Source organism: Bombyx mandarina, chromosome 25, assembly GCF_030267445.1.
Source record: "Bombyx mandarina strain Sakado chromosome 25, ASM3026744v2".
NCBI lineage: Eukaryota > Metazoa > Arthropoda > Insecta > Lepidoptera > Bombycidae > Bombyx > Bombyx mandarina.
Genome location: NC_143231.1, coordinates 5746324 through 5760660, shown reverse-complemented (window position 1 = coordinate 5760660; position 14337 = coordinate 5746324). Strand labels below are relative to the sequence as shown.

At 39.7% G+C, this 14337-nt stretch overlaps 1 protein-coding gene across 1 annotated transcript; it reads right to left on the bottom strand.

Annotated features, from left to right (window-relative positions):
• Positions 1-1154: 1154 nt before the first annotated feature.
• LOC114245805 (luciferin 4-monooxygenase-like) lies at positions 1155-7892 on the bottom strand. Its single transcript, XM_028178093.2, has 9 exons — positions 7408-7892; positions 6634-6841; positions 6233-6548; positions 5712-5874; positions 5486-5631; positions 5132-5270; positions 2490-2717; positions 2023-2193; positions 1155-1372 (listed from the first exon to the last, which is right to left on the bottom strand). Exons 1-9 carry the CDS (start codon positions 7531-7533, stop codon positions 1256-1258), a joined length of 1614 nt encoding a protein of 537 aa, XP_028033894.2. The 5' UTR covers positions 7534-7892; the 3' UTR covers positions 1155-1255.
• Positions 7893-14337: the final 6445 nt, after the last annotated feature.

Below are 14337 nucleotides of genomic sequence, written 5' to 3'. Positions count from 1 at the left end.
CAATGATTATCTAGAAGATTGCACAAAGTGGGAATGAGTTGCTCGCTCCGGGCATTTTAATATCGTAGTAATTGTTACGTTATAATATTCATTGTAAAAAATTCATATTTAAAAAAAAATATATCTAATATTAAAAAAGAAATAAATAATAATTTCATAATAAAAAAAAAAAAAGAAAATGACATGCCCGCTGAGTTTCTTGCCAATTCTTCTCAGGACGGAGGCTAATTCTTGTGAATTGGCGGTAGTTCTTTTGACGTTCAACAAGTATGTACTTTCATTTATGTTGAATAAAAAAATTTTGATTTGATTTGATTTGATTTGATTTGATTTGATTTGATTTGATTTGATTTGATTTATAGAGAATATCGATGCAGAATGTATTTTTTTTAATTATGCCTAAAAATACATTAAATATAAAACAACCTTACACGCACTACCATGTATTTGATACAACACATACATATATATACTCTTTATTTATTGTCAATTGTCAAACTTTTGTTATTATTTAAAATCTGTGGTCAAATTGAGAACAGATGAATATTGTTTGTCTTTAATGTTATTTATCTATAGTGTACGTAGTCTTGATGAAATCTGTGTATTATGTGTGCTGTGTACTGCTATCACATATTTCATATGTGATATATGAAATATGTGATAGTAGTATAATCTCTCAAATATATTAAGTGTATAATCTATGGTATCTTTGACAATAGAACCATAATAATGTTCAAACTTATAATTTCAATTAATTATAGCCGAATTTCGACTACTGGGGGACCACTAGTATAAAATAATTACAACAAATTACACGTACAAATGCTAATTTTGAAGAAAGCTTAAGTTCCGACCTCATTCGATGATACACTTGAGAATTTATCCATTAATTTTAATTGGATGTCCGCAATATTGTGCCAACATTGTGGTGTGCGTAAGCGTAAGTACATATTATGCCCCTACATACTGCGTAGGTACACGCCTTTCTATACGTTGGTCTGCTATCAATCATAGCTTTATTGGACTGCTTGTTGCGGAGCTTTGAAAGCTATTACTATAATAGACTAAGTATTACATCTAATTTAAGTAATGACTATGTCGTTGTACATTGTTTTCAAGTCACAGGGGAGATTAGGTAACGTAAGGAATCATGATTTTGAATTAAAAAAAAGCTTTTTATTTCTGAAATCGATTAAACAATTACTTATATAATAATTTAATATAGAATGATCTACATTTTTGTTATATACCAATTTCATTTATTTGCTATTAAATTAGCTTTAAGTACTTTTCGTAGTATTTTTCCGGTTGCATTCTTTGGGATTTCCCTCACGAAGAATATACCTCCTCGTATTCGCGTGATTGGGGATAACTGGAAAAAAATATTCAAATCACACAACCATATCCAGGGTGCAAGGGAGTCGTTCATGATATCGATATGGTAATAAAGTACTATTTATACTACTACCAATATTACTAACATGATGTGAAATAGTTTTTAAACTAATTTCAGTATAGATCGTTTTGGTAGGTTTATACCTATTTTGTAAGGTTGTACAAGCACGCTCTCTACACATCACTATTTACAGCTAAAGGTACGTTTAAAAAAAAAATAGTGATGTGTAATTACTTTCTCGAACACAGTTTTTCGTGTTCTCATTTTCAGGATTCAGAAACATGCTCTGTACGAACTGGTCGCCGAAGCTGTGTAACAGGATAGTGTTCGAGTAAATAGGCTGTACATTTTACGATAATTGTTATTTGTTTATAGTAGCCTTTTACACTGGTGGTAGGACCTCTGGTGCTTATGCACGGGTAGGTACCACAACCCCGCCTATTTCTGCCGTGAAGCAGTAATGCGTTTCGGTTTGAAGGGTGGGGCAGCCGTTGCAACTATACTGAGACCTTACAGCTCAAGGTGGGTGGCGCATTTACGTTGTAGATGTCCAAGGGCTTACCACTTAACACCAGGTGGGCTGTGAGCTCGTCCACCCATCTAGGCAATGTTACTATGTTACTGACCCGTTCATTAGTGAAGTCTAGCAGTTCTCGTTCTGTGAGCGTGACGTCAGGCTTGGGCACTACGAAGGCGGTGGGCAGCTCGCCAGCCAACTCGTCGGGCGCTCCCACCACTCCGCACTCCAACACGTCGTTGTGCTGCAGCAGTACGCGCTCTATCATTGCTGGAGCTACCTAGTTTTTGTGAAACGATCCTTATTTAAAGTGTAAGGCTGTGCTCTGTAATGATAATAACATTACGCTAGCGATAAGACGAGTTTGCGTATTTATAAGTTCCGAACAACAATAGCATTCGGACCAACGGTCGACCCAGTAGTTTAAGCCTTTCAGTGGAGGATCATTAATTTGTCGACTCCTCCAAACTGGTGACCCCGCCGAGGTTTTAAAAAATATGCATTTAACAAACAAACAAAAATACAATTATATACACAATAACTAACTATTTTTTAAGAAGGATCAGATTTATGTACCTGATGTCCTTTGTATTTGATAAGTTCTTTCAGTCTGTCGACTATGTAGAAACAGCCATCTGAATCATAATATCCGATATCTCCAGTTTTGAGGAAACCCTCATCGTCCCTTATATCTACATTAGCTTGATCGTTATTCATGTAGCCTTTCATCACCAGCGGTCCTTTAACGCAGACTTCACCTCGTTCATACGATCCTAATGTTTGCCGAGTATTAATGTCAACGACCTGCAATTTTGGAGATTCGTTAAATAGAATTTGTACGTCAGCCACCAAACTCATGGACTAGCTAGATATTAATTTTCACATCTAACTTTAAATTTATACTATTTTTTATTTATTGGTCATTTTATTATTTCCATCGTTTTTGGTATAAAAATACCTCCGAATGTGACAACGACTGCCTATCTTCAGCTCTGATCGAGTCAGAAACTTTGTATGGATCGAGATTTACGACCCGATACTTTCTGAGTCACATTGAAAAAGCCATATTTGACAATGGAATATGATGTCGTTAAAAGACTCTGCTCTAAAATTGTATTTTTACACCTGAGCCTTTCTCTGAGTTCCCTGAGTTCCGATACATTTTTCACAAATGTGATTTATTCGCTCTTTGATAGCCAACAGCCCACCAAACTAAATCTGAAGCCGGATAATGCCCACGCTGTATCCTAATATATAAGTTTATGTAGAACTTTGGGCATAAAATAAGTCATTCGGATTTATTAAATTGCTACTCTGTACTAAACAAATTTTGTAAGTTTTGTCAGTGGGGCAACTGATGTACTTTAAAACTGATACTTAGAGTTCATGTTTCAACTTGGGTTTTAACCATTTACGTTATTGATGCTTATGGAGTCCGGTGATAACTTAACACCAGGTGACCTTGAAGTCGTCCAACTACGTAAACAAAAAAAAATTGAATGGTAGGAAATAGAGTGATGGGCAAATACCAGAAAACTACCTATTTTTAAATGAAAGGGAAAAAACAATACTTGTTATTTATTTAGGTGTCCCTCCGTACCATTAATTCAAATTAATCATTCTGTATCAAAATAGGTTTATAAATTTTAATTTTAATTTTTATTGAATGTTTACTTTACCAATGTACCTGCCGTTGACTATTTAATGTATCTAGATTCAAATAAGAAGTTTTATCTTCTGCTCATTATAAATTTAAAACGCAAGTTACAATTATATTAAATTACAAACGTATTTGAAACAAAGCTAATATTAAAATCAACAAAATATTTTAGAATACAATAAGTCTGATAGGTTGTTTTATCATTAAAAATGTTAAAATAATACCAAAATTTCCAACATGTGTTTGGGTATAATTAATAATATTCAATTTATAATAATTATAAGTGTTCATCTAATAACCGAATTTCGATTAAATCGCCTCGAGATTTAGATTCCTACTTTTACTAAAAAAATACTAAATCCCTTGTATAGTTCCGAAACAAAAATAAAAATAAAAAAATCAGTGGGCAAAATGTGGAGATAGTGACACTTTTTTTAAAATCGCAGATGACAGACGAGCTAACGACCTACCAGGTTCTAGTTGTTTCCGGTGCCTGTAGATATCACAACGTCAATTCCGCTACCTGTCTCTCAAATGACAAATGTATTAGATATCATATGGTAGTCTGTTTGTATTGTACAGTATATAAAGTAATGTTGTATCATTGTATGAACAAAAATACTTCCACAGTCAGTCTCTAGTACAGCAAGTAGAATGTTTGTGATAAATACACTCGTTCATACGTGCATAGTCTGTTAGTTTTATTAATTGAAGTCGTTGTGGCCTAAAGGATAAGACGTCCGGTGCATACGTGTTGAGCGATGCACCGGTGTTCGAATCTCAGGCGGGTATCAATCTTTCTAATGAAATACGTACTCAACAAATGTTCACGATTGACTTCCACGCTGAAGGAATAACATCGTGTAATAAAAATCAAACCTGCAAAATTACAATTTGCTAAAGGTCTCGAATAAGGCGCTTGGCTTAAGGTAATTTTGTCTACCTAATTGCCAGTAGTCTCAAGGGGCTATTCTGTCTTCGTACTGGGTGGTGCACTAACGGGGTTCGGCCTGAGAGACGTTTCTAGCAGCTGCACTGAATCTACCACCGTAAATTCAATTTTATTAGAATCTGTGGGTAAGAGCGCGAGGGCATTATCCACGCGCATGAGACTGAGTGAGACATGTATTAGGATATATTGACTTCTCTGTCTCTCTGTCTCTCTATCTCTCTCTATGAGTTTCTCGCCGGATCTTCTCAGCGGCCCGCGATTCCGATCCGGTAGTAGATTAATTCGTGAAGCAGCTGCTCTTGAGTTGTTAGGCCTCCTTATGAGGCGCTCGGGCAGCTGTTAGCAAATCCCACCCCTCCTGGTTGAGCCTTTGCTCGCCCTGGTGAAAAGTGGAAAGGCCTCCGGGCCACCAGTAATCCTTCAATCATAAAAAATAAAAAAACCACTGAGGACATCCGGTGAGAAACTTAGTCGGTGGTTGTGGTTTATTTTAGGCGAAAAAGGCATCAGCATAATAAGTTTACTTGACATTGCAAAACTTCAAATGATGTTGAAATGATGACTCGGATGGGGAAATGAAAAATTTTTATGAGGACTTAAGCTAACCTTAACTTTCATGCCAGGTATGACGTGTCCGCAACTTCCATGCTTTTGTTCGCTGTCCAAAGTATCATAGCTTTTCATTATTGCAAAAGATGTTTCTGTCATTCCGTAGCCTTGGATTATCTTCTGACAGTTAGACAAACTGTTAAAGAACAAAATGTCAATTTTAATAGACGGGGAACAGAAAATGTTTAACTCTACGAATAAATAATAATTTATTTATTCTTCAAATAACAAGGTGTTGCGTGCAAACAATAAGGCTACCGTAAAATGTACTAGGCACACTGAGTAATCGGATAATCTGAGGTTTCTTTAAACCCATTAATGTAGGAGTAAGTAAATATCACCAAAACTTACTTCCTTAAAACCCCCACAGCCGTCTCTTCACTGAGTGGAGCTGCACCACACCAAATTCTAGTCACTGAAGATAAGTCATACTTTTGGACGAGTTCAGACTTTGATAGAAAAACAGCGATTGGTGGCACTATTATCAAAACGTTTACCTATTGCGAAATAAATTAAATATTGAAAACTGGTTTATAGTAAAGTTTTTGTAATTTGAAACAACAAACTGTAAAGTTACCTTATATTCCTGAATGGCTTTTAAATAATCTACAGGTGAATACATCATCAAAATCAATAATTTATTACATGCTAAATAGTGCATCGCACTAAATAATCCAAAAATGTGGCACATGGGTAAAATTGATAAGAACCTTGTACATGATTCCCGAGTATATCCAAAACTAAAACAACACAAATCAAATGAATCAGCACAATGAAAAAACAAACGTACAACGGTAAAGAAGCTAAAAAGCAATGGTTGTGATTTGAATGATATTAACTAATCGATTATTCAATTAATATTTTATGAACTTCTAATGTAGTAATTGTAATAAAAAAATCGCATATTTTAAACACTAAAACCAACTCGATAGTTTTCAGATTTTATTGTGAAAGAAAAGTTACTGATATCGTCGCTTCGATGACAAATATAGTTATATGAATACAAGTTGCAGTTTATTAAGCGCTGCGAAGCGAGAAAGTCTCGTCTGTAAATAGCCCATTCACGATAGAAAAAATATTGGGTTCATAGATACTTACTCAAGAGAAGAGGAGACGTACAAAGCATTAAGATGGCTGAGCATGACTCCCTTGGGCAGACCGGTAGTACCAGAAGAGTAGAAAATAAACGCGGTATCAGTGCCGTTCACCTCCACCGGAACATACGTGTTGGAATTAGTCGGCACCAGCAACGAGCTGTACGAATTGACATCACGCTCTACTGGTTTGCCATTAAGTTGAATCAACTTATGTATAAATGACATAGATTTAAAAACATCTATACGTTTTTTTAAGCAATTCTCTGAAGCTACAATAAGTTTTGGCAATGAAATATTCAACGCGTGCTGTATCTCATCTACAAAAGAAACAATATAGATTTTCAGAAATTAGTTTCGAGCCTTAATGAAAAAATAGAATTTTTTAAATTAACTTTGTATAACCTGCGTTGTATTGCGGGTTGAGGACGGTCACAACCGCGCCACAACATATAGCGCCCATCACAGCGGTAACAAATTCAGGTCGGTTTTCACTACATATACCTACGACATCTCCTCGATTTAGGCCCATACTTTGTAATCCGACGGCGGCACTGACGGTTTCTTCTAGTAATTCCTTATAGCTTACTTTATGTCCAGTGTGATAGTCAATCTGTAATGTATATAAAATAGAAAGAGCTAAAGCAAGCGCTGTTCCCATATCGATTGATGTGACTATACCGGGGCTCACATCTTGTGACAGGCACTAATAATCCTTAGTAGAAAATGTATACCATAAGTACAAGGCTATTAACAGGTTCCGTAATTTAGTAATTACATCGCGTTGTGAAAAATTAAACCGAAAAATAATTTAACCCGCCATCACTTCAAGAAATATCTTTGCGAACTGCCGAAAGTATCTTGGAGCTGATATTTCGAATAAGGTCCAATATTAGAGTATTTTGAGAAATAAATCAAAGCTCTACCTTAAGATAATGGGAGTCATTTTGTTTCCTTAATAAAGAGAATATTTTTTTAAAGGAAATTTTAAGTGATTTTTTTTTATTGCATGTGTCGTTAAACGACGATAGCCAATTTCGGCAGTAGCAGTTGAGTTGTCAGTCTTCGCGATAATAAAGGAAATTTAACAAAACAAAATAATATTTTTCTTTAAAGTTATTCCGCTAATGAATCATTAATATGTATGTCTGTTGGGATCAAATAAAAAATTACACTTACCAGTGCCACGCCGTCTTGTCTTAAACAGATTTCTCTGATTCTATCCAGAAAGTGCTGCCCAAATGACAAATGGGCTGGCACAAGAAGTGCTGGCCCTCCGCACACTATTTTCTCATCGTTTTTCATTTTTTATCAATAAAAGTGTAAAAATTTTCAACAAAATAAAATATAGTTAATCAATTAAATCGGTCTCAATTAAAGGTCTTTCATTAAATAATTAATTTATAAATATCGTGGAAGTTATTTCAAAATACGTAGATACGTATTAAGGTATCCTTTTTGCGTTTTATCGTGTTGAAAAAATTAACAAATATACCTTTACTGATAGTAATGAAGAACGAAAATGTTTCAAGTGAAGTGACTAAGCATTGTCAGAGTGAAAATATATATACGTATGTACACACGTTGCTGTTGCTTGTTTGTCACATTATAAATTCCACATCCGGTGGGAATTATACTTAATTTAATTATAAGAATTAATAGTAAAAACTATAAATATTTTATATCATAAAAAATTGCAAAAAAATCTGGTGAGATCAAAAGTTGAAAAGTTTAATTGTTTAATTATGGCGAAATATAATTTTAAATAGAATACTTGAAATTTGTCAAGTGTATTTAATTCTAGGTGGTGACTTGACGATTTCAAATAACTTTAATGAAGGGGTAATGGGTGGTGGGTCCAAAAAACATGCAAGTACATAGAAAAAGAGAATCGAACATTCAATAGATGCGGATACTAAAAACAATTTACATCTTAGGGTAGCTAAGGGAAACTAGTTTGTTTGGATTTTAACATTTTTAAGAATTTTCATACAGAATTTCGTCAAGATCACATCGATGGTGTGGACGTGAAATCTTAACAGAGTTACAGTAATATAAACAAAAAAAAATCTATAATAATAAATTTTAATACATTAAGGTTACTTAAATATATTAAAGTTTAATCTAAAAAAATTTTAAGCAATGATAACTTTTAAATGAAATAAAGTTTCTATTCTTCTAACTAATGTATAGCCATTTTCCTGTAAAACTACGTGAACATTGGAGATATGTGACAGATAGAAAAAAAATAACGCTTGTTTGAATTCTATAGCATTACTTTAGTTGCAACCGTTCCTTTTTGTTATTTCTCTTCAATGTACAGAAACCCTAAATACCAATTATTTTATTATATGTATTAATTATGAAAAAAATAAACAGACTAAATTACATTTGAATAAACATTTCAGTTAAATCCAACATTGTTACAGAACAATGCATATTTAATCGGCTGCCCAAAGCCGTCCTTTTATATTTAAGCAAAACCCTATTGTATTTAGTAATTTTCCAGCAGAATAAAAACATGTTTTGTCTTTGTTTGCCTTTTTAATATTAAACATGTTATAAATGTGACTCAAAGCTTTTGGATAAATTACGGTAGTTCATTTTAGGTGCATCTGGGAATTAAAATTGAACTTCTGTACTAGATTTAAAACATGTAGATCAAACCGAAGATTACGTACTTATATCTCGCGTATTGTGTGTTGTACAGAAACACACTATAAGTAGAAACAGAAACCAGTTGGACACAGACGAAAATACAGACTTGGTTACAGCAGAATCTTTTTAAATAATTTTAACGACTACAATGGAGCACCTCCTGAATCATTATCGCTACATAATATATACTAGATAATATGAGGATAATCGAGAGGTTACATGTAGGTCGCGTAGTATTAGTACATTGAATACTTGTTAGCATCATCAGAGGTTAATTTTCTTTTTATTGTTTGACAGCATGCCTTATGTTCGATTTTTGATTACTTGCGTAGACGTACATATGTATCTTGCAGAGTGAGTACTTTACATTTACTGTCTGTGAATCACGATGTTCGACAGTGACGAGTCCAACATCTCACGGAAGGAGGCGGCGCGGCGGAACGGAAGAGAGAGAGCCGTGCCGCCGCTGCCGAACCGGGGGTCGGTGAGGGAGGGCGTTCGTTCTGCTCCTGTGAGGATGCAGTCTCCTCCCGTTGATCACAGGGCGACCTAAGGGGGCCGGTCGGCGGTGTATCGCGTTCCGACCCGGCAGGCAGATCTATCACAGAACACCAGCGGCATCGCCCGGGCGGCCTGGTAGGGCCACTGTACCGTAGATACCAGCATCGTTGATCGTCGACTATCGCCTCGACGACCCGTTGGTTGGGCGTCCTAGGGGTGGCTGATTGTAGTGTTGACCGCAGGAACCCCTTTACTCTGTCCGTGTTGTGACCCTGAGCGGAGATCGGATGTTGGAAGTAAGAGGGGAGTCGCTTAGTGCGGTAGGGCCCTAAAAATTTCCTTGAGCTCGCGGTTCGCAGTCGAGGACCAGTCCCATATACCCCGCGCGTCCCCTAGGCGCGGGGATCTCGTAAGAGTTTTGGCTCCTGGCCCGAAAAAACAAGGCTGTGGCTTCCAATCCGCTACCCATATAAACGTGGTTCCCGTCACGGATTTGGATTTCGGCCCATAATCATTTCTAGGTGAATTGTCTTAATACTTAGATTAAATTATAACAAGAGCTGAACTGTGTATGCAGAGCCCATTTAAAAAAATTACCACTACATAATAATATATCAGGTGGACCGTGAATTCATTTACCCGTCTAGTCAAAATAATGAAATACTTTCTATATTTTATTGTATTTGAGTCGTAGAATTTAAAGCCTACATAATTCTTATAATTTTATACTGGTGGTAGGGCCTCTTGTGAGTCCGCGCGGGTAGGTACCACCACCCTGCCTGTTTCTGCCATGAAGCAGTAATGCGTTTCGGTTTGAAGGGTGGGGCAGCCGTTGTAACTATACTGAGACCTTAGAACTTATATCTCAAGGTGGGTGGCGTATGTCGTAGATATGTCTATGGGCTCCAGTAACCACTTAACACCAGGTGGGGTGTAAGTTCGTCCACTATACTAAGTAATAAAAAATAAAAAAAATAAAAATCATTGTGAACATTCTGATTAGAATACATAAGATTCGCTAATTTAAGAAAGCGGATAACAGAGTTCAAAATATTAAGCGATACGTCTCGTCACTTTATTAATTCACTAATTAATCATCATAATTCAATTGTGAAATACAAAATGCTAACTTTAACCAAGATTTATAAAAAACAAGGCCAACGAGCTATTTGTTTTTCCTAACATTTTTATAATATTTATTCTAAAATATATTCTAATATATATGCTATAGTAAAAATAACATTTTTCTTTTTTTGAAGGTCAATAGATGATAACAAAAACAAGTAATACAAAAGAAATATTAAAAAAGTATTATTTATATTAAAGAACCAACTAACAGGAGCATAAAAATTTTTTTTTTTTTTTTTTATGATTGAAACTTTACTGGTGGCCCGAAGGCCTTTCCAGTTTCACCAGGACAGGTGGGCGAGCAAAGGCTCAGCCAAGAGGGGTGGGATTTGCTAACAACTGCCCGAGCGCCTCCGAAGAAGACCTAACAACTCAAGAGCAATTGTTTCGCGAATGAATCTACTACCGGATCGGAATCGCGACCCGCTGAGAAGATCCGGCGAGAAACTCAGCGGGCTGATGCATGGGTTAGGTTGCACGTCGACCTCTTTGTCGAGTTCGACGAGTACGGTTACCGGGGTCCCTAAGCCTGCCCCTAGTATTAGAGCTGAAGGCATCTAATGAAAAGGTTATTGGATCTGATGGATCCGTAAGGACGTGTCTAGGGCGTCGACGGTGACTGGCTCCTGCATGATCAGGATTCGGGGAGTAGTCAGCGGCGGCAACGATAAGGCGATTATCATGACGCATAGCCTTATCGAAGTATCGTTCCGACGCTGACTTCATGTATTTCCGAATTGATTCGAGGCCCAGGTCGTCGTGTAGGTCAACGTTCCTCACGAACCACGGAGCCCCGACAGCTAACCTGCAAAAGCGGGATTGTAGGGATTGGAGGGTGTCTATGTGTGTGCGGGCCGCGTGAGCGAACACCACACTCGCGTAAGTCATGACGGGCCTTATGCAAGTTTTGTAAAGTGTCACCTTGTTCCGAAGGGACATTTTACTCCGCTTACAGATCATGGGGTAGAGTCTACCGAGAATAAACGCGGCACGGTCACGGACTGATTTTATATGCGGGCGGAATGTCATCGATGCATCCAGGGTAACGCCCAGGTACTTGACCTTCCTGGTCCAGGGTATGGGTTGTCTAAAGAGAGTAATCGGGGGTGTGAGATTCCTCCTAATCCGGGAGGAAATCCGTGTGGAGCTTCCCCTCTGAAATAGCACCGCAGTACTTTTCGCTGGGTTGATGTCTATGCGCCATTTTCGGAACCACTGTCCTAGGGCTAGGGCTGCGCTCTGAAGCTTCTTCGCGATTAGGGACTTATTTCTACTAGAATAGTAAACAGTCGTGTCGTCGGCGAATAAAGCTAAATGGATCGGCGGCGACCGGGGAATATCGTTGACGAATAAGCTAAATAGGAGGGGTGAGAGGACAGAGCCTTGCGGGACTCCAGCTGTGAGAGGTCGTGGGGAGGAGCGGGTTCCCTCGACTCGATATCGAAAAGAGCGGTTCGACAAGAAGTCCCGTATGATGAGCACGAGACTATCCGGCACGCCCATGTTGAATAGTTTGAAAATCAAACCATTGTGCCAGACTTTGTCGAACGCTTTTGCGACGTCGAAGAAGAGAGCTCCCGTGTATAACGATTTTGGTCGATTAAGCCCCACAAGAATGTGCTCCGTGAGGCGGTGCACCTGTTGAACGCATGAGTGATTTGTACGGAATCCGAATTGTTCATCGATGAGAATGCCCTTGGATGAGACGAAGTCTCTGAGGCGTTTGTAGAGCAGACGCTCATACAGTTTGCCTAGAGACATGAGGAGGCTAATCGGGCGGTAGCTCGTCGGATGATTTTTTGGTTTACCGGGTTTATGTATGCCGATAACGTCCGCTTCTTTCCACACCGCGGGAAAGATACAGTTCGCCATAGCGGCATTGAAAATAGATGCCAACATCACGATGAGTTGGACGGGTAGAAGTTTAATAACGCGGTTAGATATACCGTCGGAACCGGGAGCCTTGCGAGGACGTAGGTCTTTGATCAAGTCTTTAACTTCTATCGGGGTGACGGGTGGTAACGCATCCGATGGTGGCAAGGAGGCTCTGCGTTCTACCTCACTGTCTACTAATTCTACATGAACAGGGTCCACGGATTGAGTGCTGGGCGTGCACTGGGTTTGCAATGTATCGGCCAGCAGCTCTGCTTTTTCGTCATCATCGAACGCCGCGAGTCGGCCTGAGGGGCCTACGAGGGGGGGCATAGTTACTACCGTATCCGATTTGAGAGTACGAGCTAAGCGGTAGTAAGACCTTTGGGAGGGCGCGAGTCCTTCTAAGAAATCAGACCATCTGGCATCTCGGACTTCGGCGATGCGAGACTTTACGTCGCGTTGTAGGGCACGCATTCGAATACGATTTTCCGCGGTAGGATACCTGTCGTAGGCGCGTATCGAGGCGTTCTTAGCTCTAAGGAGTTCCCTAATATTGTCGGACAATTTGAAGCGGTGAAGGAAGTCCTCCGCTACAACTTGTTTCGATGACCTATCTAATGTCGAGGTGATGTGTGACGTTAAGATGTCTATGGCTTCAGCGGTATCCTGAGGAGACGGGATAGAGTCCGGGTTAAACGGGAGCGACGGTGGATCAGATTCAGCCAGGCTGATGCCCAGCGTGTGCCAATCCACCACAGTCCTCGTGACGGGAACGGAATTGGGAGCGCGACCGAGGTTCATAACGACGGGACGGTGGTCTGAATCTAATTCTGAAACTACTTCGATCGAGTGTAAGCGCAGAGTTACGTTTTTTAATAACGCTATGTCGAATATATCCGGGCGATGCGCGATATTTAGCGGGTAGTGAGTCGGGGTTAGCGGAGCGACGATATCGAAGGCGAGATCATCGACTAACGCGTCAAGCCGCCTGCCATTCGGGGTTGTGGTGTGTGAGTTCCAACTGATGTGTTTACAATTTAGGTCGCCCGCCAGAATGACAGAGCTCCCCATACCGAGCAGCGCCTCGATATCACTGCTTAGAACGATCTTATCCGGTGGAAGATAAACGGACGCGATAACGATCGGCGCGTGTCCCGTCAGTGAGATTCGGCACACTGATGCTTCGATATTAGCGAGCGCGGGAGGATCGAGCGGGATGCAATGCAGGGCTCTTCTATAGTAAATGACGGTACCACCACCACGGGCAGAGAGCCTGTCGTTCCTGACCATGTTATAGTTCGCGATTTTAGGGTCACGGCGCGCGGGCTTAAGTAGGGTCTCCTGCACTAAAAAGATATCAATTTGATGGTCACGCAAAAAGTCAGAAACCTGATCACGTTGATTTGCGAGACCGTAAGCGTTAAAAAATCCTATCGTTACGGATAGGGGCTTTATTCTACTTATATACGCCATTGATTACCGGCGGAGTGAGGGGAGGACGTACGTATTTAATGACGCGTATACGTCGGCGTATTCTTGCACAACGGCGATAAAGTGTTGTGCAGTGGAGGCAGCGCGAATGGCGTCGCCCAAAGCGTTAACGCGCTCAAAGTTGATCGACTGAAAGAAGTCGATCGCTAAAGCGAGATTTTCGGACGCGGTCGGAGGGCAAGTCGCGGGAGAGAGACGAGTCGCGGGGGCGGGACGAATCGCGGAGGAGGGAGTTGTAGCCGTGTTCGTGTACGGCAGCGGTTTTGCCCAGGCCGAGACACTGGGCACCGCCGCCGGAACGAACGCTGGCTTAGCCTGCGACGCAGAGGGTGCCGTGGCTTTGATGTCTGGGCCGGAAGCTCGGAGGCGGTTTTGGCGGGCGACGCGGCGATTTATTTTAGGGGCTCGGGGGCAACCACGGTAATTCGCGGGGTGACCCTGTGTTCGACACAGGAC

What these genes read in the sequence shown, in the direction of transcription:
- LOC114245805 (XM_028178093.2), bottom strand. Translation starts at nt 7,533, where the DNA reads ATGAAAAACGATGAGAAAATAGTGTGCGGAGGGCCAGCACTTCTTGTG. An exon ending in TACGTCTCCTCTTCTCTTGA is followed by an intron (nt 5,875 to 6,232) that starts GTAAGTATCTAT and finishes GTGTTGTTTTAG; the next exon opens with TTTTGGATATACTCGGGAAT. An exon ending in TAGACTTCACTAATGAACGG is followed by an intron (nt 1,373 to 2,022) that starts GTCAGTAACATA and finishes ATTTTTTTCCAG; the next exon opens with TTATCCCCAATCACGCGAAT.